The sequence below is a fragment of the Neolamprologus multifasciatus genome, chromosome 13 (assembly GCF_963576455.1).
Source record: "Neolamprologus multifasciatus chromosome 13, fNeoMul1.2, whole genome shotgun sequence".
Taxonomy (NCBI): Eukaryota; Metazoa; Chordata; class Actinopteri; order Cichliformes; family Cichlidae; genus Neolamprologus; species Neolamprologus multifasciatus.
This window is the reverse complement of record NC_140451.1, coordinates 32,383,209-32,408,982: the sequence shown is the minus strand read 5'-3', so window position 1 is coordinate 32,408,982 and position 25,774 is coordinate 32,383,209. Positions and strand designations below refer to the sequence as shown.

The 25,774-nt window shown below is 42.1% G+C and overlaps 1 protein-coding gene and 1 long non-coding RNA gene across 2 annotated transcripts; both read left to right on the top strand.

Moving 5' to 3' along the window:
* Positions 1-4,243: 4,243 nt before the first annotated feature.
* htr7 (5-hydroxytryptamine receptor 7) lies at positions 4,244-15,360 on the top strand. The gene is made up of 2 exons (XM_085182417.1): positions 4,244-5,244; positions 6,013-15,360. The coding sequence occupies exons 1-2, from the start codon at positions 4,664-4,666 to the stop codon at positions 6,905-6,907; spliced, it is 1,476 nt and encodes a 491-aa protein (XP_085038543.1). The 5' UTR covers positions 4,244-4,663; the 3' UTR covers positions 6,908-15,360.
* Positions 15,361-15,981: 621 nt separating this feature from the next.
* On the top strand, positions 15,982-24,368 carry LOC146505836 (uncharacterized). Its single transcript, XR_014877528.1, has 2 exons — positions 15,982-18,008; positions 20,236-24,368. It is a non-coding gene; the product is annotated as an uncharacterized LOC146505836 (long non-coding RNA).
* The last annotated feature ends 1,406 nt before the right edge of the window (positions 24,369-25,774 follow it).

The window sequence follows — 25,774 nt, the reverse complement described above, 5'->3', positions numbered from 1 at the left end:
AGCAGCAGAAAATTACAGTATTGTAAGTGCAAGCAGCAGTCTGCATTCGGACATACATTTAGAACATTCACGAGCTGTTGCTTCGTGTGTCTGCGTGATTATTTCAGCATTAATCTCAACTGAACTGGAAAGTGCTGCTGTGATGAGTCTAACAAGCTGATCTCCAAATCAATGGTAAAATGATACCTATGAGGTAACATGAGCTGGTGCCCCTACAGCCACTGATAACTGACTTTATTAAAAATCGAATAGTGATCACAAGAATGAATCTACTGAATGTCAGTAAAGAACAAACTCTGAATAAAGAAACTGGAGACAAACGTATGAACTCGCAACACGTTCTGATACATGCATGTATCCCTTAGTTATGCTGCAATAGACGTAGGCTGCCGGGGATTCCCATGATGCATTGAGTTTTTCCTTTCCAGTCACCTTTCTCACTCACTATGTATTAACAGACCTCTCTGTATTGAATCATATCTGTTATTAACCTCTGTCTCTCTTCCACAGCATGTCTTTATCCTGTCTTCCTTCTCTCACCCCAACCAATCACAGCAGATGGCCCCGCCCCTCCCTGAGCCTGGTTCTGCCGGAGGTTTCTTCCTGTTAAAAGGGAGTTTTTCCTTCCCACTGTCGCCAAAGTGCTTGCTCATAGGGGGTCATATGATTGTTGGGTTTTTCTCTGTATCTATGAAGCGCCTTGAGGCGACTTTTGTTGTGATTTGGCGCTATATAAATAAAATTGAATTGAATTGAATTGAAATTGAATTGAAATTGAATTGAATGTAATAACTTTCAAGTGTTTTTCAGTGTTGGTACTTAATACTTTCTTAATGTACTTGTCTGCTTGACCATTCAATAGTTTTGTGACTCTATGACTTCCAGTACGCTGAAACAACAACGTGACCTTTCTAAACAGAACAAATATTCTGCATTGATCCGATTTATCCACTTCACCTTAGAATAAAAGCGCAGACAACCAAGAGGAGACATGATAGTAAAATGAATATACAATCATAGATCATGGGTGAAAAATAGGAATTAAAATGACTTCAGATCGAACCTCAACCACTGTACAAAAACAAACAATGGCAATAACATAATTATAGGCCTGATGACTTTCATCATGAAATGCGGCAGCACTTTAGGGAGGACAAATCTCACTTATGAACGTTTTAAAAAGCTATTCTAGATTCTCGTCTAAAACTTCCCCCAATTACAAAATGACTCATCATCCATCGTCAGTGTGATGCCAGTTAAAGGGATGTTTAAGGTGTCGAGGCGAAGAGAACCGGACTCGTTCGTCTCTGTTAATGGGAGCTCTTAATGCGCTTAATCTGCTCTCAGCAGATGATAGCTCTCTAACAGATGTTGTTGTTATATGGTGGCCTATGTTTGGTGAGCTCCTTGAAATGTGGTGGTGATGCAGTTTGGGGGGGGGGGGGGGGGGTTTGCACTGAGAGAGAAGCTGCAGGAGATGTCAGCAAACATTTCCACCATCTCAGGGATCAGCCCTGACAGACAGGCTGCAGGACATCACACTGAGCTCTGTCTGATTTGCTCATGTGCATTAGAGCAGCTCCACAGGAGACCGTGCTGTCTCCAGTCCATTTACCGTGAACACCTGAGACTTTCAGTCCAACTCCGAGTCACGCCACCTGCAGAAATACTCAGAAAGTTTGGATGCATTAGTGACGGGTAGGAGAGCACGAGTGGATGGTTTTATTTGAGTAGTCTTGGAGAAATGATCTGCTTCTTAATGTGAAAAAGACCAGAGAGATGTCATAAAGCGAGAATGGCTACAACACCCGTGTCTATCCTGGGATGTTGATGCGTTGAGTACCTGGACATTCACATCAACAACAGGCTGAACTGGAAGCTCAACACAGATGCTGGATACAAAAAGCTCCATTTCATAAGGAAGCTGAGATCCTTCAACGTGTGGCGCAAACACGCATGATCACAGTAACACAAGATATAGCAGTTATGTTTTATTTGATTTGATTTCATTAATTTATTTCGTGTCATCATCATTTTAACGGCTGCACAAGAATTTCCCAAATTTGGAAAAGAAGTATTTATCACCTCTTAATGGTAAACCTAATTTTTCTTTAGATGCATTAAACGTTTAAAATTTATTTTTGTAATTTTTCTTTGGCAGAGATAAAAACAGTAAATCCATTCTGGCCACATCTGATAATTAAACCTGACATTATAAAACTCTGGACATAAATCTGCTGCTTTACCAGCCTCTGCTTTCAGGCTCTCCACAAGAAGCAGCATTACAGTAATGAGGTTGGCTGCTAATTTCAGGTTGTTTGACTCGTATGCAGGTTCATTTATTTGAAAATGCTGAATGGAGATGAGGTCAGGAAGCCTGCAAAATCTTCTGACTTCCCAAACTTTAACAGCACGGGCGGTACGATGGACAAGTTTATTAACTAAAGCTTCAGAAATGCAAGTCAGACAGAAAATACTTACTGTAAGGGTCTGATTGTTCCCTAACCAGGCTGAGATGACTCAGGAGCAGGATTCTGGAAGGTCGAGCTAAGTGTATTTATTTACAGTGAACACCAGTGTAATGTAATATATATATATGGCAGGAGAACAATGGAGCTCCAGGGAGGAGAGGGTCCAAATATCCAAAAACATTCTGAACACTCCACACTCACTCAGCTCAGCCTGAGCAGGGACGAGCTGTACAAAGGAGAAACACAATGAAACAGGCCGCAAGGAGAAGAAACAAAGGCTGTACTTTCCAACTAGGGAGCCAGAAGTTTACTAACTGCATAGTTTAATGTTCCAGTGAGGAATGTTAGCCAGCCGCTACCAAAAGATTGTTGTAGGCAGGTGTGCAGCTTCAGAGGCGGAAAGCCCGAATGGGTCCCGCTCATGGACATTAACAGCAAGCAAACAAAAAACAAACTCTGGTGGAGTCAGTCAGGGACGACTGAGGAACCGTGACATATATGTTGAAACCAATAAAAGTTTATGTGACCTTCATGAATGTTTAAAGTTTCTTTACACTTCTTTTATTTAGCGATGTGCCGATCAGGAATCAACCTATCGACCTATTTTAAGAGTGTTGGGGATAAAAACAATCAGATCAGGATAGAAGTTATGAATGAAGACCAGAGTTTCCTGTAAGCTTTGGGGGGGGGGGGGGGTTGCAGTTTTACTGCTGTCGCCTCACAGCGAGAAGGTCCTGGGTTTGAGTCCAGCCCCTGTGAATGTTCTCCCAACATCCGTGTGGGCACTCTGGCTGCCTCCCACCACAAACAAGCCCCTGCCTCTATTCTGAACTGGATAAGTGGGAAAAGTTGAATTGATTGACAGGTTTACTGTAAGTCTTTTAAGCAGTCAAAGAGGAAAAATCACATGACTAATCTGTCATAAAACAAGGTGATGATTAAGTGATTCAGTTTTCAGTGTTTGGGGATCGTTTAGGATACTTTAGACGACCAGCAGTGAAATTCCAGCCTGTGGTGATCTCTCCAGGAGAAACCACAGCTTCACCTGTGAAAGAAAAACATGAAATTATTTCAAATGAAACTAACATTAAAGCATTGAGAGTATAAACATTTTATTGCACGATTCTTGGTGCAAAACCAAGAAAGAAATCCAGCATTGTCTTCACGAGCAGCATGCAGTGGACGATTTTGATCACTTGGGGGAGGTAGTAACCAAGCCTTCCTACTGCATTAGTATCACAGCCACGTAGGAACTTATCTTTTCCAAAATTGCACTTAGATTAGAGAATGATGAAAAGCACTTTGTGTTCCTGTTCTCAACTCCAGCAACACAAATCTAATAGTTTTAGAAGTGAGATGGAGGCAGATTGTCCTAACACTCAAAATGTGACTCATGCAGGCTAAACAGAAAAATGATTCAAGGGAAAATTAAAGGAAATCCTTTTCATCTCCTTCACTTCGATCAGATGAGGGATAAACGACTTTAAAATGAAACTACTAAAAGTATTTCCCCACAAATATGTAATTATAAGACCTCACTTCTATCCCCCAAAAGGATGACATGATGTTTTCTTAAAATTTTCTTAAAACCTCAGATTACATCATTAAAACTTCTATAAATACGAATTTATCTCCCTTTGTTTTTTGTTGTGTGTAAATTATTGACATTAATGAACATTTATCCATTCTGCGCAATTACGCACATGGGCACGGGTGTCCAGTTCCAGCAGAACAAACACCAAAAAGCACAGTGCGTGTTATTTGTGTAAATGTGTAAATGTAGCCTATAGGCTATCCAACTTGGGTTTTGACGTCACGCGTCAACTTTTGCGATATTTACGCGCAGGGCAGCGTTTAAGTTTTGTCTTCCTGCACATCGGAGTGAAAAGCGTGACGCGCAGTCCATCAGGCAGAGGACAAAAAGGAAATAAAATCCCGTTTTGTAGGTCAGGTATTTTGGGAATATGCCCGCTGCGCGCCACGTGCGTAATGACGAGTGCGCCTGTAAATAGATGAAATAAGGCGTCGATACTTTGGAGTGAAAGAGAGCACACCAGCGTGGTGTCTCCTGACGGGGGTTAGGGAAAGGAATCAATCATTTCACGCACCAACACCGGCACTTCGGTGCGCGCTTGTGCCACCTCCAGACGGCTCTCCAAGTCCATGGATAAAAAGGAACACGAGGCGGCAGAATGGTTGTTGCAGGAGCGAGTAACGGGACTTTCGGCAGTGGCAACATGAGGTCGTCGTTCATGATAGAGGACATAGTCGGTGGCGGAGATCCCGGGGGCTCCACTAACATGATGATCTCCGAGGCTCTTGCGCTTCGGCTTCTAAAGGCTGCGCAAGGCGCCGCAGATGCAGCAGCAGCAGCGGCAGCAGCCACTTCTCCGTCCACCTCCAGTCAGCCGCAGGTCATGGAGACGAACGGGACCCGCTGCGGGGAGCAGATCCTGAGCTACGGCCGGGTGGAGAAAGTTCTGATCGGCGCGGTGCTCACCATGCTCACGCTGTCCACGATCTGCGGGAACTTGCTCGTGGTCATCTCCGTCTGTTTTGTCAAGAAGCTGCGCCAGCCGTCCAACTATCTCATCGTTTCTCTGGCCTTGGCCGACCTTTCGGTGGCTCTGGCCGTGATGCCGTTCGTCAGCATCACGGACCTTATCGGCGGTCAGTGGATATTCGGTCAGTTCTTCTGTAACGTTTTTATCGCCATGGATGTGATGTGCTGCACCGCGTCCATCATGACTCTGTGCGTAATCAGCATTGACAGGTAAGATAAACTTCTCCAGCTTTAAAACTGTGTCAGTCTTTTTTCATGAAGCTAAGATAGAAAGTTTTTTTTAACCGAGTTTAATTAAACGTCTCCTGTCTTTAGTGTTTGTTACCAAAAACACATTTAAACAGGTCACGTTCTTATTTCACAGATGTAGAAAAAATGCCTTCTGTAGTCTTAACTCCAGATTTTGTGGCTCGGGGCTCTGCGACACTGGATCGCTGGGTTTCTGTGAGGCTTCTTGCGCCTCGGGGTCTTGTTCTGGGGCGCTTACTTAAAATGAAAAGCTGCAGGACAAAGTGTGACCTCTCTGCCCGCGGCATTCCCGTTCTGACCGCTGAATCAATTTACAGATTCAAAGACTCTGAAACGACCCCGAGTTTAAAATTCAACCGCTGCTGTTGTTTTTCCATTTCCTTAAAAACGTTTTCACCACTTTAATCAAATGATAAAATGTTTTTATGCTCATTTGTTTTTGAAAGCCACACATGCCTGCCAATGTCCTGTGTGTTGGAAATTGTGTAGCCTGGTTTGCTGAACATTTATGGTCTTTCCCAGCATCGCCAAGCTTCTCTTTCATAATGTAACCCAGTTCTCATTTGGGGGCTGAGTGTGGCAACCAGACATCTTAGTTTTGCTCAAGGGCACCTTGCCCAGGGTGGGGAGAGTGTCACCTGATTAGGGTAATGTAAAGCAATAAAATAGAGTTACACTATAGACACATTTTAGGGTTGTATTCATTTGGCTGTGTTTTTCTCTGTGTAGGTATTTGGGTATCACTAAGCCTCTGACTTATCCTGTCCGGCAAAACGGCTGCTGCATGGCCAAGATGATCCTGTCGGTGTGGCTCCTCTCTGCTTCCATCACCCTCCCCCCTCTGTTCGGCTGGGCGCAGAACGTTAATGACGGCAGGGTCTGTCTCATCAGCCAGGACTTTGGATACACTGTCTACTCTACAGCCGTGGCCTTCTACATCCCCATGTCGGTGATGCTGATCATGTACTACAGGATCTACCGAGCGGCCAAGCTCAGCGCAGCCAAGCACACCATCACTGGCTTCCCCAGGGAAGGGGAGCACCGAGCAGTGGTGACTCTTCGCGGGGGGAGAGGAGGGCATCAGCCAGCAGAGTCGGGAGAGACGGGAAGCGTCGAGGGGACGGAGGTCGAACAGGTGGAGGAAGCCGAGGAAGAGGAGAGCTTGGACTGCGTGGCAGCGGCGCTGAAGCTCCAGCGTGAGGTGGAGGAGGAGTGCAGCACGCGTGTCTCCCGCCTTCTCAAAACTGGCGAGCACCACCAACGGCGGAAGAGGAAAAACCAGTCCATCTTCAAACGGGAGCAGAAGGCTGCAGCCACTCTGGGCATCGTAGTTGGTGCCTTCACCTTCTGCTGGCTGCCGTTCTTCCTGGTGTCCACTGCCAGGCCGTTCGTCTGTGGCGTGCAGTGCAGCTGCGTGCCGCTCTGGCTGGAAAGGACTCTGCTGTGGCTCGGCTACGCCAACTCCCTCATTAATCCTTTCATTTATGCATTCTTCAACCGGGATCTGAGAACCACCTACAGCAACCTCCTGCGCTGCCGCTACAGGAACATCAATCGGAAGTTGTCGGCGGCTGGGATGCACGAGGCTCTAAAACTGGTGGAGAAACCAGACGCTGACGCGTAAAGCTGGAGGTCTGCCAATCAGCAAGGCTGCAGAGACCAGTATGGAAAATAATCAACTGGGGCTCAGACTGTGGCACGAGGTCATTGTGCTGACGGACCTTTTTACCCTCCAGATTTCATGAGGATTGCCAAGGCGAGAGGAGGAAAGATGCTGCGATTAAGTGGATGTAGAGGAAGTCTAAGTGTTTCACTCTGGAGAAAACTGAGAGAAAACGAAGCTCAGTGGTGTTGAATTCATACTGTTTAATTAGCGGCATCTGTTGCAATGATTCTGAAGCCCACGAGGAACGGCTACCTTGGTGGATTTGAAACTGGCTGCTATGTTGCTGAGAAGCCTTTTGAACATGACATTGATGCAAAAGCAGGAGCTACACACCCAGACTTTGATCTCAGCTGCTGTCATGGATGGAAATGATCTCACTCAGTAGCCAGTGACTTACATTTCCATTTCTGACCCAAGGAAAACGAACAATGAGAAAATAACGAACGACTCGGAGCTCAACCGCTACCAAATGTGTTTACTTTGCATCGTAGTTATCACTTTTCTAAAACGTAGAGTGTTTCGTTGGTGAACAGGCGTAACAAGTGGACACGGTAATGATTAAAAAGTATGTAAAAATGTATGTACACAAGTCGATAGCCACGCTGTTTTTGTAACAAATGGTTCTGATCTGTTGTAATGAGGTGATATCATTTGAAGATGAGCCAAAACGTGCTCCCTTTCCTTCTACTCGTGTCATGACCACCTCTTTATTGAAAACTATTTACTGACCATTTATTTCTGTAATATGGCAGCTAATTAACGAGCAAGCAAGGACTCTTAGGGACGAGAAAATGATGTGAAAATGATGTCAACACGGAGCTGAAGGTGGAGGAGAGGGAAACAACATCATTGAGGACGCTTTCTGAATGTGCCTGTGCCTTTTTCTGCTTTGTCGGTTAAGGTTTGGTTGCAGCACACAAGAGTCTCGCTTTACACTGTGTGCAACTTTAGCCTTGTTGTGCATTACATAACAAAAGAAATGGCCAATAAAATGGGCAGTATCCTCTCAAACACAGATGAATGATGGTCAGACAGGATCTAATCTTTTGACATGACACGCACCAAAAATTATTTTCACAGTTAATTTAACAATTGACTAGTTTTAGGGCTAAAGTTCGGTCGCAAGTGGGTCTAAAAACAGTAAAATCACAGTTTCATATTCAATCTACAGTCATCAAAAAATACCCCGTGTACCAGTTTCATTTTGATAAATTATGTTTCCATTCTTTATAATATATAAAAATCTTAACATTAATATATTATATGGAGATTTTTTTAGGACAAATCCAGGATCAGGATTTGTCCTGCTGCTGGGAAACACCTCTGACCCATAACTGGCGTCTCCTTTGAAGTCAAATATTGTTTAACTCCAGCTGATGCTCAAAACTCTATGAGGTCATATTTTTCCAACTGGGCCCAGCTGGCAATTAGGAGATCTTACATCACATATGTAATTCATCCAGCTGAACAGCAGGGGGCACCAGTGAGACAATCCTCAATGAGCAGCAGTGAATGGAGCTAAACAATTAAAATCATGATTTATGTTTGCTTCCAGGGAATAAATACATAAACTGATTCTGTTTCCTGTTTGAAGTAAAATACAGAGCCCCGCAGGGGACATGGGAGGAAAAAAAATTAAGACGGACTTTTGTGAGATCTCGCAAAACAAACTCGGGATCTCGCGAAACATTTGCGAGAATCTCGCAAAACTTTTAGCCACATTCTTCGGAGGCTGCCAGCTCGAAGCCGACCGGGAGGTCGAGGCACGATGTGCCGGGAAAGCGGTGTTCCTCCCGGCTGTAGTAGGTCTCGACCTCCCGTTAGCTTCGAGCTAGTGGGTGTCAGATCTCCGAAAACGTCGGAGCACCGAGTTTGTTTTGCGAGATCTCGCAAAAGTCCGTCTTAATTTTTTTTTTCTCCTATGTCCCCTGCGGGCCTCCGTAGTAAAACGACAGTTATGTTAATTTTTTTTCTAACATAGAGGTCAAGTTAGCTTATAAATGCTAGCATCCCGCTAATCAGTGCCATTAGTTGATTAAGAATTTTACCATGGGACCAGTACACCCTTACTGGCACCTTTGTCCAAATGATAACTAAACATTAGACGTTAAACCGCGACAGCAGTTTCAGTGTGTGTGTGGGAAGCAGCTGGTTGTGGCGGGTGGAGGTGATGCTAGGAGCCTGCTGCCTGCAACAAGTCACACAAAATGATTTAATGACGATGAAAACTTATGGTCTTAACCTTTTCTATATAACGATGTTGGAATTTCCACATAGCCCTGTTCATTCTGGATTCGATTATTCAGATTCAATCGAGTTATCGTCATCAAAGCTGACGAAAGCATGGACAAAGCGTAAATACGCCTTTTTTTTAAGATTTGTTAGATGTGATCATTTATTAGGATCTGTACCAGTGTTAATTAAATGACCTCCAATATGTTGGGCTGCCATGCTGTTAATCTTCTCACCTCTTGTTCTTATAGAGTTTCATGTGATCACAGACAATTACGCAGCCGTCATTCCCGTGTAGCTCTGTCTCAGGCTACAGGGCGATGCCCGGGAGGAAATCTGATGTGGATGTTAGAGGAGAGAGAGCAGATCACAGCCGCTGCTTCGTTGGTGTGTTTAATCTCCCCAGAGATCGAGAGCCTGTCTGCTTGGAGTTTAATTTAAAGTTAAAAGTACAAGTTTAGCTCAGGGGGAGTGATAAAGTGCACAGAGCTTTTGTATGTGCACAAGTTTTAGTGCAGCATCCTGCATGCACCGAGCAGCTGCAACATCATGTTGACAGTAGGAACTCTGGAAACTTGCTTGCTTGGTTTCTTTCTGGCAACATTATTTTCTTTGTGTTCTTTTTAATATGCACTGACACGAGTAGGAGAAAAGTGTTACCTCTTATTCCACAAGGACTGCAGTAATGTTTTTAATCCTTTGAGGGGACTTCGTGTTTTACAAGTATTAGTACACTCGAAATAACTTGAAATTGTACAACAGCTAACTTAGCAGGAGCAACAGAGGGCACTCAGTCAGTTTTACCAAAATCTCTTTTTGCTAAAGAAGTGTGAACACTGCAATTACCGCCTTTATTCTCCTTTGAAACGTTAATTAAAGCTGCTCTCCACAAGATTATTTTTAAATTAAAAAAAATGCGCTAAGCTACTGAGCCTTAATTACCGAGTTAGCATGGCAGCAGAGATGATACAGAGAAGCCAGCAGGACAAACTCTGCTGTCTGCCCGACAACAGAAAGTTCACTCAGAGTAAAACTTCTCTAGATTCTAGATTTGTTTTCAAGTATCAAGTGTGAATAAACATCATAATGAAACACAGGAGTGGGCGATATATATTTTCCCAAGGGTCACAACGGAAACCAGAACCTCTTTCTGCAGCCCTCCACAACAGTCCAAGTTGGAAAAATGATTGCCTGCCCCTGGTATAGAACATCAGCTATAATAGGTAAATCCATCTTTTTCAGTCACACTTCAGGGCTCTGCCCATGCAGTCACGCCTTTGCCATGTGACTAAGGGAATTAGTTATTTGGGGGGAGGTGAGCTGAAAAGGTTGAGAACCACTGAACTGTACTCTTCTGGGCTCGGTGCCGCCGTGGCATGGCTCCATTTCCCGTCGTAGAATAGATGGAGAATGGTTGCCAGGAGCACAGGAGCATGTTTTTCCTGAAGAGCATCCAAAAACTGTTATCATTCACATGCAACACTCAAACTATCTGTTGTTATCTTGGTAAATGGCCTGTATTTGTATAGCGCTTTTTATTAGTCCAACATTGACAACATCTCGTGAAAATATTCTCAGTGGCGTGTCAACATTTTGGTGCGAGATAGGAAGGGAACGACTGCACAGCTACAGGCTGAAAAATAGTTTGTATGACATCCAGAGGAGAGAGGAGACACGCTAAAAGGTAAATGGGCGGTAGAGGCACACCCCGGCATTCAGCGGCTGTCGCCTGCATCTCAGAATGTGACTGAATGCTCGCCTCTTTCATCAAACTAGTCATCTTCCCGCACGAGAGCGCTGCACTGAACCGGAGCTAATTTTAAAGAAATTGAGAGCCTGCGTCACAACAAGTAGATTTATGGATTTTTTGCAGCGAGGGAACGCGAACCCTCAAACTCAGCGTGCACCAGCAGTTCCCACAATAGTCAAAAAATGACTCTTGGCTCGGCGCGGTCACATGGTTTCTAAAGAATCTATGAAAAGATGGGGAATGTGGAGATATCAGCTGCAGCTAAATTTACACATCAACCACAGATGTGATTGTTTAAAGGCAGATGTTTTATTCCCGTGTACTCCTCACTGTACACTGACAACACTCTGAGAAAATGACTGTTAACTGTAACTGCAGAGAAACTGTGACACTTCAGTAAGGATAATAAATAGATCAACATTTAAGGCGTACGGCTGGAGGTGACTTAAATTACCTGCTGTCTCTTGCTAATAGCTGCTTTAGAAGCCAGATGTTTGGAAATGTTCCAGCAACAGTTGCTTAACCTTTTGAAAACGTCCTCATCACAAGCTGTTTTTGAACAGGGAGGCTCAGCTGCATATTACATATAACGTGTGCTGTTCATAGCATTCAGTCTTTAGTCTGCACCGCTTCCCATTTGCGTGAATGGATGTGTTTGCCTCTCGTGGATGCTGAAAGCCAGCGCTGCCCGTTTGAAACGTCTGCCGCTGCACAGTGACAACACTCTACTGCAGGGGTGGGCAACTCCAGGCCTCGAGGGCCGGTGTCCCTGCAGGTTTTAGATGTGTCCTTGAACCAACACAGCTGATTTAAATGGCTAAATTAGCTCCTCAACATGTCCTGAAGCTCTCCAGAGGCCTGGTAACCAACTAATCATGTGATTCAGGTGTGTTGACCCAAGGTGAGATCGAAAACCTGCAGGACACCGGCCCTCGAGGCCTGGAATTGCCCACCCCTGCTCTACTGAGACGACTCCATTAATCTGTCACTGATTGGCTGTGTGTTAATCCTCCCACGGTACTCATTGGACCAATTGTTTTTTAATCTTCAACCTGCTGTTTCATGTCAAAATACTAGATGAATGAGTCGGCTCTGTGGACTGGAGACGTTCAAAGCTCTGGACTCATCCAGGCCTACCTTTACCTGACGAATGCACAAACAATTTGTTCGGGAAAGGCTATTTCAAATGATCTTTGGAGGTCACCAACGGCAAATAGCACAGGACTCAGTCAGAAGAATAAAAAATATGTGATGGCATACGGTTGTGTTGTTTCTGGCACAACAGAGGGAGATCATTCCAAACCATCTTGGTTAATGAGAAGCCTCAACGGCGCTCCTTTGAGTTATCGTCATCAAAACTGCTCCACATCAGATAAAAGGTAGAGCTGGCGGACTAACAAGGTCGGAATAGCGAGAGGGCCAAACGCATCCTTTCGGGACAAATAAAGCTCTCAGATCGGGATGGTTCCTGGGCCCCATTCAAACACTTTTTCAATTAGTTTTCATACCACAGCCAATGTTGTTCACTGGGACCATATGGGACCTTGTTCTGTCAGCATTATCAGAGTACAAAGAACAGCTCTCGTGGGATAGTATTGCTTTTATATGCTGTTTAGCACTGTGTGAAGCTCTGTGTATATATTGAGACTAAAAAGAGAAAAAAGGAAAGCGCGATGGCTCCATTGGCCCCTGGTGACCATAACAGCTGGGCTTAGCGACCCATAAAGCACAGCAGGAGAGTCTCTATGGCACTTCTCGGCACAGATGCGACGTGTATTCGACCAATCAAATCGCTGAAATTCCTTGTATATGAGTCCAAAACCTTTCACGTGGAAAAGACTGTAAGATATGTTGTTATTGTCGGAGTGAAACCTTGTTGGTTCCAGTTAATCAGCCTCGTTTTTGACCCGATCATGACTCTTCATACTGAAACGACATCAGCAGCAGTGTCATCGAGCTATTTAAGAACCAGCCGCGATGGAGATCTCCAGTTGAAACTCTTTAGACTTGTTTTAGATGTAATCTATATTTTACAGTCTGTACAGTTTTGTCAGGGTGCTGAGTGATGGCGAAATTTGTGAAGTGACCTTTCTTGCCCAAATGAATCATTAAATACTTAAAAAAATCAAACGGGATTGATCTTCGTCTCTGTTTCTGCTTTACTGCTCTGATCAGCACCTGGAGACAGCGAGCACACGTGGAAATGATGGCTGCTGCAGGCTTACGCTTAGGTTACTTCACAAGTAAAGCACTAGCTTTGTTGTTATTGTTTGGCTAAGTCACAAAATTGTTTGGTATTGAAATTGGATGATCTGATATCGTCGTGTTGGTGTTGTTCCCAGATCATCATGAAAATGTTGTTCCAGGTTCAACATTGCAAGTGACCAATCACATTATTGTGACGTTATTCTTTTGCGCACCAACCCATTCGTGCATTTATGAAATTCCAATGTTGCAAGGACAATATCAATTCTGCTTAGCGTTTATTAAAGGGTTAGGGTCAGGGTTAGGGTCCGTTGATCGGCGGACAAAGGCGGTTTCTCGCAGCTTAAGTACAGTTTTTTGTTTTACGCCGGTTTTTCCCGAAGTCGCAAAAGTATGACATCACAACATTCTGATTGGTCACTTGCAATGTTGATCCTGGAACAACCTTTAGTATGATGATCTGGGAACAACACCAACACGAGGATATCAGATCGTGCATTGAAATTAATCTACGCATAAAGCGAGTCCTTAGATGTGAAACACACAGCTTAAAAAGAGATAACACAACCTTCACCTTTGGCGACTCGAGCTTTGTGGTTTTGCCCACAATTAAAATGCTGGTTGGTCCAAAAATAACTCTTGAAAAGAGCTTTTTTTTTTCTATTTAACTGCACTCGGTTTCAAGAAAAAAGGTTGTTTGCAGCCGTGCTAAAAATATAAGCCAAAGCATGAAAAACCTCTGCAGTGTCCTGGAACATTTGCCACACTTTAAAGGTGGTGATACTGACTTCCTGTCAGGACGGTCAGGACGATGCAGACACTGTTCCACAGACAGTTCATTTGACATCATACAGGATGCTGTCACTGTAACTGATGAGAGTTAAGTGGGCTATTATCAGCTCTGAGTGAAACGATGAGTGGTCGACTCGCTGCGTTTAAACATTAAAAATGCATTCGAACATCAGTCACATTAGTCAGCAATAAAAATCAGAGGCAGCGTGGAGAATACATGATGGAGACGCGTCTTTGTCTATGACAAAAAGATAGAACGGTAATGTGGAGGGTTTTGCAAACAGAGCAGGAGTCCAAAAAGATGCTAAAATAAATAAGCCTCCGCATCTTTTTAAATAGTCCTTTACAGTTTAAACTGAGACTGTGTCCTAGTTATATATGATATTTGTAATAAATTGTGCTGTTGTTCTGTTACTGTTCTAGCTAGCTTGTTAAAAACTATTTAATTGTAGCTGCGACTCAGTGTTTTTGAGTCTGTACGATTATTGAGCTGTGATTTCATCATGACTCTCAGTGTTTGGGTTCCTGTGCCCCTCGTGTTTAGTGGAGGCTTCGTTCTGTCCTGTTTGTTTTCGCCTCTCATGTTGCCGTTTGTTACTCTCTGTGCTTCATGTGTCCTCTGTTTCCAGGTCCTGTCACGTTTCCATGTCTACTCTTTGTGAACTGTTTCCTGTTTTACTTTGGGAGTCTTTGTCCTTTGTTAATGTTTTCAGTTTTGCTTCCCCTTGGTCTCATCATGTTTGATTGCTCCCAGCTGTGCTCTCCTCCTGAGTCTCATTCCCTCGTTATCCCTCTGGATATTCAAGCCCTGCATTTTCCCTCATCCCCTGCTGTGTGACCGGGCTGCCTGTTTAGTTACATGTATCTTCCAAGCTTAGTTAGTGATAAAGCTGCCTTTTGAGTTGACCTTTTGTGTTTGTTTCTGAGCTTCAGTCCTCTCCTGCCTGCTTCACATAGCCAGCACATGATTTTTAATTTAATTTAATTTTATTTTATTGATTAGCATTCAAATATCTCAATGAATACAGAACAAAGATCTACCACAAAGCAAGAAAGCATGAGACAAGGCTAATCAAAAGGTATTGGCTGAAGCATTTACTTATTACCTTTTTAACAAAAGATCTTTTAGCATGCAGCTCCTGTACACAGAGCTCGAAGCAAAGAATAAAGCAAAGCAAAAACAAACAAACAAACAAACTTTCCACCTTATATAAGTAACTACATCAAAGCAAAACAGTCAAGAGTTTCAGTTTTATTATTTTTGCTCTTTTCATTCTTGATTTATATATTTTTCTAATATTTTTAAACATGTTTTTAAACAAGGAAAATGAACTCCACCTTTTTAAATCACTGTCAGAACTACTCCACAGGTTAACTCCTCTAACAGAAACACATCTCTGCTTTATATTTGTCCTTATCTTGTTTTTTTTTTTTGTTTTTTTAAAGAAATCTGTTCCCCTTAAGTCATATTGACTCTCTCTGACTTTGAACAGCTTCTGAGTTCTGCGGCAAAGCAAGTTATTTTGTGCTTTATACATTATCTGTGCCATTTTATATTCAACTAAATCATAAAATTTCAGGGTATTCAGATTAATAAACAAAATGTTAGTTGGTTCTATATAGTTTGAGTGATTTATAATTCTTACAGCTCTTTTTTGTAACTTGAAAATAGGAAGAGTGTTCGTTTTATATGCATGAGCCCATATCTCCAGACAGTAAGTCATATATGGAAGCAACAGAGTACAATAGAGTGTGTATAATGATTTGTTTTATAGAGAATAGCAATGGTTTTTGACATTTTTGTTTTCACATGACAGTAAGACCTACCTATCTAGAATTACAATGAAAGAATGCCGTTTAATTCCTGCTGGAATACAGAACAATTCCCCAAAAGCTGGGATGCTGGGTCAAAGGTCAATAAAAACAGAGTACCATGGTCTTTTACAGGCACAGAAACAAATCACAGAGGAAAGTGAAATGATGTAGCATCCCACTCTGGAGCCTTTCTAAGCTGTTGAGGTCCAGAGCCAATGAATGAATGATAGTGAAGTCACATACCACACAGGTATATAACATTTAAAACAAATACAATATCCCATATCAAATGTGTCATTTTAAGAACAATATGTGCTCATTTGGAGTTAATGACAGCAACACGTCTTTACAAAGTTGGACCATGTTTCCTCTTTTCTTTTAACAACAGTCCGTAAACGTCGGTGATCCGAGGAAAGCAGCTGCTGGACTTTTGGGAGGGGAATATCGTCCCATTCTTGTCTGCTCAGCAGTCCTGGCTCCTCTGTGTCATAGATGCTTTTTCATGATGTTCCAGATGTTCTCGGTTGTTAAAACGTCTGGACTGCAGGCAGGCCGGTTCAGCACCTGGACTCTTCAGAAGCCATGCTGTTGTAATAGATGCAGTGTGTTGTTTAGCATCATCCTGCTAAAATATTCAAGGCCTTGCCTGAAAACAAAACTTTGTTTGAATGGGGCATATTTTCTTAGACCTGTGTATACCTGAGCACTGATAACAAGCCGAACAGTCTCACTTGCTGTTAGTCTGGAGGATGTGGCGCCCATGTTTCCCAAAAAGAATTTCACATTTAAATTCATGTGACCGCAGAACAGCTCTGCACATTGCCTCCATTTTAAACAAGCTTTGGTCCAGAGATGACTGCAGCATTTCTGGATCGTTTTCATATTCACTGAGCCGCCTTCTCTGCACAATAGAGCTTTAAACTTTACATCTGTGGACAGATGTAAGCTGCCGTGAGCTGTGGTCACAGACTGTGATTTCTGGAAGTGTTCCTGAGCAAATTCACTGATTACCAAAAGAGAATTTTGAGGACCGGACGGTCATGGGCGTGACCACTGATTTTAACCTCGTCCCTTGTGACTCTTTTGATGGTAATATAAACTGCAGAGGGCGAGATGTTTACTGTCCTCACATCTTTACAAAGGAGGCATTATTCTGAAATTCTTCCACAGTTCGCAGATGTGTGAACGTCTTCCCAGCTGTACCACTGCTCCATAAGATGCTCGTCTTATATCCAGTCTGTGGCCATTTGCAGAAAGAATGGGAAGAGAAACTTAGAGAGCCAACATAAATGCTGATGTGCCATTATTTTAAAGTCATGTGCAATTGTGGCACTATGTTAAAGACAGAGACATGAAAATAGTAGCCCCCCATTTTATTTGATGCTCAGAGACATTTTCTTTTAGTAAGGCCACTGTAATGTCAGTTTTACTGTTGTATAAGTCCCACCAGCAGAGGGCGCTCAGTCCTGTTCGCATCGGTAGCTGACGCTACACTAGAAGAAGTAGTGTCAGCGGTGAAGAGGCAGCGTACGGCCTGCGCGCCGAAAGAACTGATTAATCAGACATTTTTCTGTCTTTACAGGTAAGCTGGGTGGTTGATAATATAAACAGATGTTATAAAAGGGACAGACAGCAGTGGCGATTAATGATAAATGTCTTGTGTGTGGCGAATGTTAAGCTAAAGAGCTAATTTCCAAGTTGGTCCAGTGGTTAGCCTGTGCCGATCCAAGTGTTAGACTGTACCGAAACTCTGTGAGCTCGGTGCAGGTATTTTTGGGTTAAAGTCACAATATATATGTTTTGCACAATAAGAGAAAATGTGAATTGCTTTATGTTTAGTTCATGAAGAGTGAATGCTATAAAAATATGTTAAGAAAAATGTTTATTTGAAAGGGATAGAGTTGAATAAATACAGTTAATATATGTGCCATTTGCAGAAAGAATGGGAAGAGAAACTTAGAGAGCCAACATAAATGCTGATGTGCCATTATTTTAAAGTCATGTGCAATTGTGGCACTATGTTAAAGACAGAGACATGAAAATAGTAGTCCCCCATTTTATTTGATGCTCAGAGACATTTTTTTTAGTAAGGCCACTGTAATGTCAGTTTTACTGTTGTATAAGTTCGACCAGCAGAGGGCGCTCAGTCCTGTTCGCATCGGTAGCTGACGCTACACTAGAAGAAGTAGTGTCAGTGGTGAAGAGGCAGCGTACGGCCTGCGCGCCGACAGAACTGATTAATCAGACATTTTTCTGTCTTTACAGGTAAGCTGGGTGGTTGATAATATAAACAGATGTTATAAAAGTGACAGACAGCAGTGGCGATTAATGATAAATGTCTTGTGTGTGGCGAATGTTAAGCTAAAGAGCTAATTTCCAAGTTGGTCCAGTTGTTAGCCTGTGCCGATCCAAGTGTTAGACTGTACCGAAACTCTGTGAGCTCGGTGCAGGTATTTTTGGTTAAAGTCGCAATATATATGTTTTGCACAATAAGAGAAAATGTGAATTGCTTTATGTTTAGTTCATGAAGAGTGAATGCTATAAAAATATGTTAAGAAAAATGTTTATTTGAAAGGGATAGAGTTGAATAAATACAGTTAAGAAGACAGGTTCATAAATAGATTAAAACAGTAGTAAAAACAAGATAAAACTAATGAGAGTTCACTATGTTATTCATGCGTATAGTAAAATGTATTTTTGTGATTTAAGCAGTTTACAGAAGTGGTGCATATGAATATGAAACTGTATGAGTTACTTGTATGAAGTAATGTTGTCGACACTAGAAGAAGTAGTGTCAGCGGTGAAGAGGCAGCGTACGGCCTGCACGCCGAAAGAACTGATTGTCATATTTTTCTGTTTTTACAGTTTTCTGTAAAAATAAATATGTTGCACGGGAGATGAGTTGGCCCATCATTTCAGCGGTGTAACACAATCAGCATTTACTTTATGAGTTAAAGGAAAAACTTCTTGCAGGTTTCAGTGAGTGGGAAGTTCTTCCCGCTGCAGTTAGAGAGATTATTTCCACACTCACCGTTGTCTTATCTGAAACTCGTATCTCACTGAGGTGTGTTTGCACTGATTAATGCTCTGCCGTCTTATTAGTTTCTGTAAATTCAGGAATGTAGAACAGCAGGTTGTTGAGCTACAGCAAATATTTGTGAGGAAGCTCAATAATGAAGAACAGGGATGCTGATATTCTGTTAGCTCAGTCTGCGGTTCACCGACACTCCTCTGAAATTACATCAGCATGTTTTTGTCAGTATGTGCCTGCCAGTAGTGACAGGACAATCATCTATTCATCAGCCACATAGCTCCATATTTAATGACTTTTAACAAATCGAAAAGGTGAAGATGAAGTAGAGATTGATTAATATGCAAAGAAAAGTTTCCTTCTTGCTCTGTTACTGTTTGTTTGTTTATTATTGTTGAAAAAATGTGTCTTTGTCGATAAAAATAAAATTGTGGAATAAGAAAAAAACAAAAGGGGTGATTCTGTATCTTACAAACTAAATAAAATTGCCATCAGACTTAACGAGCGATCATTGTGAGTCAGTTATAGACAAACTGTATTGTTTAAGGCTCTGACAGCAGAGACATAATAAAACTGAATCCCATCCAGAATCACATTCAGACATCTCTGAAAGAACTAATGAGTCACCTCTTGGAAGTAGAAACGCACAAAAACTAATTACATTTGCGTAACAATTAAATGAGATTAGTTTAAAAATGTATTTTTGGAGGAGCTCCAAAACGATTCATGAAGAGAACAAGAGAGAAAACGAGGAGCGCGAGGAAGCGACAGAGAGGAAGGCAGATTCACTGCTGCGTGTTCAGCTCATTATATTTAACATTTTTAATAATTAACTGAGACATGAGATCACGTCCATAATCTACATCATTTTTCACCTAAACTTTTAAATGAAATGATGCAGTTTATCCCAGTATGGGCCCAGTCCAGCCATCACATTGAACTGGTGTTGTTACCCTCTACAGTGCAAGACTCCGAGTCCACTAAAGGTCCCGTCCTATAAACACTCAGCTTCTTACCTGAAACTTGAAATGAATGAAACCCCTACAGTCCCCTTCTAAATGTAATAGAGCTGTTAATAAACCCATAATGCTAAAGCATCATTAAACATAATAGTTTCTGACGAACACACAGTGCAGGACACGTCTTCAAAGAATGATTATCTCCAAACAAGCTCATGTCATTTCATTACATTTGTCACGGTCTTCAGAATCATTCAATTCACTGATTACTTCATTAATCTTACATCTGTTTACCTTTTTCCACCTCGCGTACGTCTGGGAGTCCTATGATTGGTGAAAGAGACGCATTATTGATTATCTAAATTATCTAAAGCAGCTAAATTACTTTTGCTTCTTTGTGGTAACTTATGTGAGTTTTTATCTAGCTGACTGCTAACAACATATAATGTTTCAGCGCTCTGTCTTTTCAATTTTGACCATTAGCTTGTTTCAAATCTTGCAGGGCAAAAACCTAAAGGTCAGAGTCAGCGTGCAAACACGACACACCAGCGATCAGCCTCAGTTTGTTGCACTGAGCTGCACAGAGCTGTGACCTCAGCCCCATCAGTAACTTTGGAGCGATGTGCAGTGCCAGCTCTGAGCCAGACGCTGTCACTAAAAATCACCGCTGGAGCTCGTGATGCTCTTAAGGCTGTGTGGGAGTGGATTCAGACAACCAGGTTCCAACATCTTGCTGGTGAGTCTGAATCCACAGACGGTATGAAAGATGGCCAAACCCACTGCAACATCACTCACTGTTCATCAGAGTTCTTAATGACACCTCAAACTAAGCATTTCTGCCATTGCCATCTTCCTTTAAAACCAGATGTGACGAGTGAATCGTGAAACTGCACACTCGCTGGCTAACAACGCCACAGTCACAAGTTGCTGCTCAGTGAGGATATCCTGGATAATCATCGTTTCTAAGTCTTTGAATGAAAACAAGAAAAGAAAACAGGGTTAGTGTTTTATTAATGTGACCTGAAATGAACGACTGAACCCATAAAACCATCAGGACTGCCCACAGTCTGTGCGCGTGCAGACTGTGGGCCATTCATCTCTTTAGAGCTAAACTGAAATCATTGTGAGCGCTAACCCAGCCAACTCTTTTGCACTTCTGTGACTGTGGCTACACAGACGGTTAGCTGTCTGTGATGTTGTTTAAAGCAGATTCGATTTTGATGCGTACTCTGCACTCTTGTTGAAAAAATAATACATTTATATTTAAATCAAGTCTCAAAATGATGATTAAATCTCTAAAAACTTTGTAAGGTTTCAGTGGAAATGTGTTACTGTGACCTCTAAAGTTGTGTAGACACACACATACAGAGAACTGCAGGATCCCAGCATCAAAGACAAAGAAGAACGCACTTTTGGTTTGAAGCACTTCAGTGGAGCTGCAGGGTGAAGAATATTTTCCCAGCTTCAGAAAGCAGCCGCCCTCTGCACGCTGTAGCTCCCAGCTGCAGCTTCTCTGTGACATGTAGATGTGCAAAGACACAACAGCCTCCCCCAGCAGAGTGAAGGACAATAACACAGTTTTATATCCACCAAACGTTGCAGTAAAAATAGTTTTGTTGTTTTGCTGTGACTAAAAAGTCCAAAATCTATGGACTTTTTTTTTATCGATCACTTGGATTGATGCGCACTATGACGCAGTTTTCTGTTTGACTCATTTATTTAGCCGCCAAGGGCAGCGTTTACATGAGCGGCTGCTATTGATTCAGCCTTCCCACATTCACGCTCAGAAATATCATAAAGAGTGATTTCTACTTTCTTCCAAACAGAGTGGACAGCAGGGGAGCAGCTCAAACTGAAGGACAACTTCACACCTACTGTACTTTTACACAAAAGAAGAAGGAGATGGGGGATTCTGTGAGTGCTTTTTTTAATTTTTATACTTTTCTCGGTACAGTTTTCTGCTGAGATTTGGCTTTGTGAGCTACTAAGTGAGAAGTTTGCAATCCCCGAGTCAGCCAGCGTCTTGCCTGTCGAGATGGGAGACGAGGAGGAGTGAGAAAGAGCGAAGGAGGGCTGGACGGAGCGAAAGAAACTGAGATGTGAAGAGAAAGCGAGGAAGAAGTGAAAAAGAGAGTAGGAGGGAGGAAGAGGAGGAGAGGTGCTTTCAGAAGGTGGTTAAAGAGGAGAGAAAGGGACACTAACTGGTGAGGGGAGGTGGGGGGTGCAAATGAATGAAGGATAAAAAGATGAAGAGGGAAACGCTGCACTTGGACGACGGGCTGTCGAAGTCATTTAACACTGAATCATCGGCTTTTAGTGTTATTATTGTGACGTAAGCTAACTAGCCATGTTAATATGGTGAGTCAAAGACACGTTGATTGCGATGAGTCAGTGCGAGGAGGCGGAAGAAAAATAGCGGTGACTTCATCTGGACACTGATTTTGTCCTTAAGCCTGCGGAGGAGAGACGGAGGCTCTTTAATGTTTCGTCCTCGTTGGTGCAAAGACTGACCCCGTCTGTTCTCTGTCAGCTTTATGATGTTAGCTAACAGGCTGCAGGTGAGCGCCGTTTTGTGTCCTCACCACGGTCTTGTGATCTAAATCTAACCTGCATGAGCTCGGGAAAAATGTCAATAATGACGTTTGAACTGTACTGGTATAAAAACAACCAAGCTATGCACCAAGACATCCGCCCTGAGCTGCTCTCTTTTAACTTTTGCAATGCTACAGCAACATCTTCCCACCTTCACTTTGAGAAACAACAGCGTGCATGTGCGCACACACATGCTTAATGCTTGAAGTGCTGATGCTCTCGCTGTTACTGAAAATGGGAATCTGCCAAAAGTTATTTTTCTATCTTTTCGAGTTAAATCCAGCCCAAAACCTGTTTTCTCACATCTGAACTGGGCTCCTTCTACACCCAGAAATATGATAATCTCCCACATCTCTGGATTGCTGTCATGGTTTGACTTCAGGTGGACTCGAGGAGCAGATTCAGCTGCAGGTTTAAAAGGTTTATTGAAGTCCTGGTGAATTTTTGAAAAGAGGACACTGGGTATTTCATGCGACAGCAACCAGGAACACAGGTGATCTCAACAACTGCTCAGGTGAGCTTAACAAAATATAGCTGAGAATGAATAAAATGTGCTTCCACTGGTGAGCAGGGAACCTGGCAGGTATCTGTGACCAATGAGTGGGTGCAGGTGTAGCAAAGGTAAGGCTTTCCTTGGCTGGGAGCTGGAGAAACAGACTGGACTGGTTGGATGTGGCTATGTCTGCAGCCTATCCGCAGCTCGGACACAAGCATTTCACTACGTGTTGTACTCTGTATAAATGTGTATGTGACAAATAAAGGTTGTTTGTTTGAGGAGTCAATCATGGATGAATGAACAACGCAGAGCCAGCCGGACAGCTCCAAATGAGACGAGAGAGAAAGGGTTGGAAGTAGGGGAGGGAGAAGAAACCCAAACCTGAACCTTTCTTTTAGATCATCTTCAATCTTAAAGTCAGAGAGACAAAAAAATCCACATCTGTGTCAAACAACCCCAATGTTTACTGTTACGGATCATTATTGGCGGTTCCTGGACCAAAACCCTGACACCAAACAACACATTTTTCAGACATTTATGGAGTTATGAACCACGACATCGTCCCCCCAGGTGACACTATCAGTGCTGGGTTCTATAATGTCCTGATGCGTCTCGGGGAGAAAATACAGGAGAAATAACATGAAATGTACAATGTTAACCCTTTAAAGCCGGTCAGAGCGGGCACGCTCTGTTTTGCATAACTATTTTTAAATCCCAGTAGCTCTGCAACCACGTAAGCTAGCGCAATATTTTTTTTTTGCATATGAAACCGGAGGAGTTGTACTTACATCTTATGCCATCAGCTTGTCCTCGGTCACGGTTTCCTTCCACATAAAGCTTTGCAAAAACTGCATAAAAAGCGCTTGCAGCAACAAAAACATAATATTCCAGAAACACGCTTTGCCGATCCAATCAGCTGTTTGTAACTCTTTTTTTTTTAAACTTTATTTACAAACAACAGTATAACATACAAGGCACCACCATTAATCCGATTATGTAACATTCTTGGTTGAGCATTATAGCAAAAAACCCAAAAAACAAACAAAAAAACCCAATAAACACAAAGCTAAAAGAGTACAAAAAGAAAGAACAGTCATTGAAGGATTTGAACCAAAGGCAAAAAATAACATGAGCAAAAAATTTGCACTATAATATTTATTTTTGTTTTTCCTGCAGTGTATAAAAATTGGTGTATTTCAAAAATAAAACTATGAAGACACTCAAAATAAATTTCCTGTGGTGGGAAACTATTTTGTGCAACTTTTTTGTATTTACAGTTTTGAGGGATAAGCCTCTTAAATTTCTCTAACTAGAAATATATGTTAAAAAAACAAAAACAATTTTCAATTTTTTTGTAGTTTATTGCACTTTTTTGCAATTTATGTAATTACTATGCACTTAATGCAGACATATTATTAAAATTTGGGCTATAATGGTTGTATTGATGTATAGAAACTTGAAATGCTCCCAAAAATGGCTCCACAGCATGTAAACATATAATATAAGCTCTGGCGGACTTGGTTCTATGGTAGGTCTTAAAGGGTTAATGTGGACAGGTTTTTTTTAATTATCTTAATCAACTGGCCTGAGAGCATGTCCTCTTTAAAGTGAAATTCAAGTTGAAGAGCTGGCCTTTATAGACAATCAAGGATATCCAGTGTACATGACAGACACTGGCCAAAGAGCAGGTCTTCAGTACTGGAAGCAGCGCCGCACAAAGAGACGATCAATAGTTCAGCTACGAGAACTTTAAAAGATGGACCTGAGTGCAAACAAAATAAACACATTTCTTTTTGCAGGTTTGGCCAATATCACATCACACACAATATCATCAGACTTGTGTGTCTGTCAGTCTGTATTATTCACTGTGAGACGCACAGATTCAGATCACTACGTGTAATTGCAGAAATCCTTTTCTTTTAATGTAGAGATTTAAAAAATAGCCTAAATAGATAAAGAACGACGTCAGGAACACAACAAAGATGAATGTTCTCTACTACATGTGTAAATGGTAAAATTGTTTCTTATAATAAATGGCATAAAAACTATAAAGCTCTGAATGGTTTAGGACCAAAATACATCAGTGACCTCCTGACCCAGTATGAACCTTCCAGATCCCTCAGGTCATCTGGATCCGGTCTTTTATCAGTTCCCAGAGTCAGAACCAGACACGGAGAAGCTGCATTCAGCTTTTATGCTCCTTATATCTGGAACAAACTCCCAGAAAGCCTCAGATCAGCTGAAACACTCAGTTTATTTAAATCCAGATTGAAGACTCACCTGTTCTCAGCTGCATTTGAATAAAACACCAAATCCACACTTAAGCTTAAATTTCAAAACTTACATTTTAACTACTGATTTTATCTACTGTTCTGATTTTATCTGTTTTGATTTTATATACCGTTTTGTTTGTTAGTTTGTTTGCTTGTTTTAATCAATTTTAAATCATGCTCTTTATTTGTTTTTGTTTCTAATGTCTCTGTAAAGCACTTTGAATCACCTTGTTGTTGAATTGTGCTATACAAATAAACTTGCCTTGCCTTGTGTTTGACAGACTGCCTAAAAAAACAGGTTCATGCATTTTAAAGGGCCGCTATTTGGAGCCCAATTAAAGATGCAATGAACACGTTTGAGGCCACTTTAATATATTTAAAAACCTCTTTATATCCTCGACTCCAGCCAAACAGTTTACGCACACGTGTTACATAAGGCCCCCCGTGAAAGCTTTCAGGATGCCCTCCACTTTATATCTCAAGAGCCATTTACTCCATCATTACATTTTCTCTCTCACTCTCTCCCTGACACACACTCACACACACACACACATGCAAGTATGGAAATGTGTGTTAATAATGAAAGACTTTACATACATGATAGAATATAAGACGCAGGGCTATGATGCATGAGTGTAATTTTGTGTCATTTTAAAACTGCTGTCTGGGTTTTTAAAGTG

Bases quoted from the DNA above. Each gene is read 5' to 3' on its own strand.
- htr7 (XM_085182417.1), top strand. From the start codon at position 4,664: ATGGTTGTTGCAGGAGCGAGTAACGGGACTTTCGGCAGTGGCAACATG. The intron at 5,245-6,012 runs GTAAGATAAACT...TTCTCTGTGTAG, and splicing joins TGCGTAATCAGCATTGACAG to GTATTTGGGTATCACTAAGC.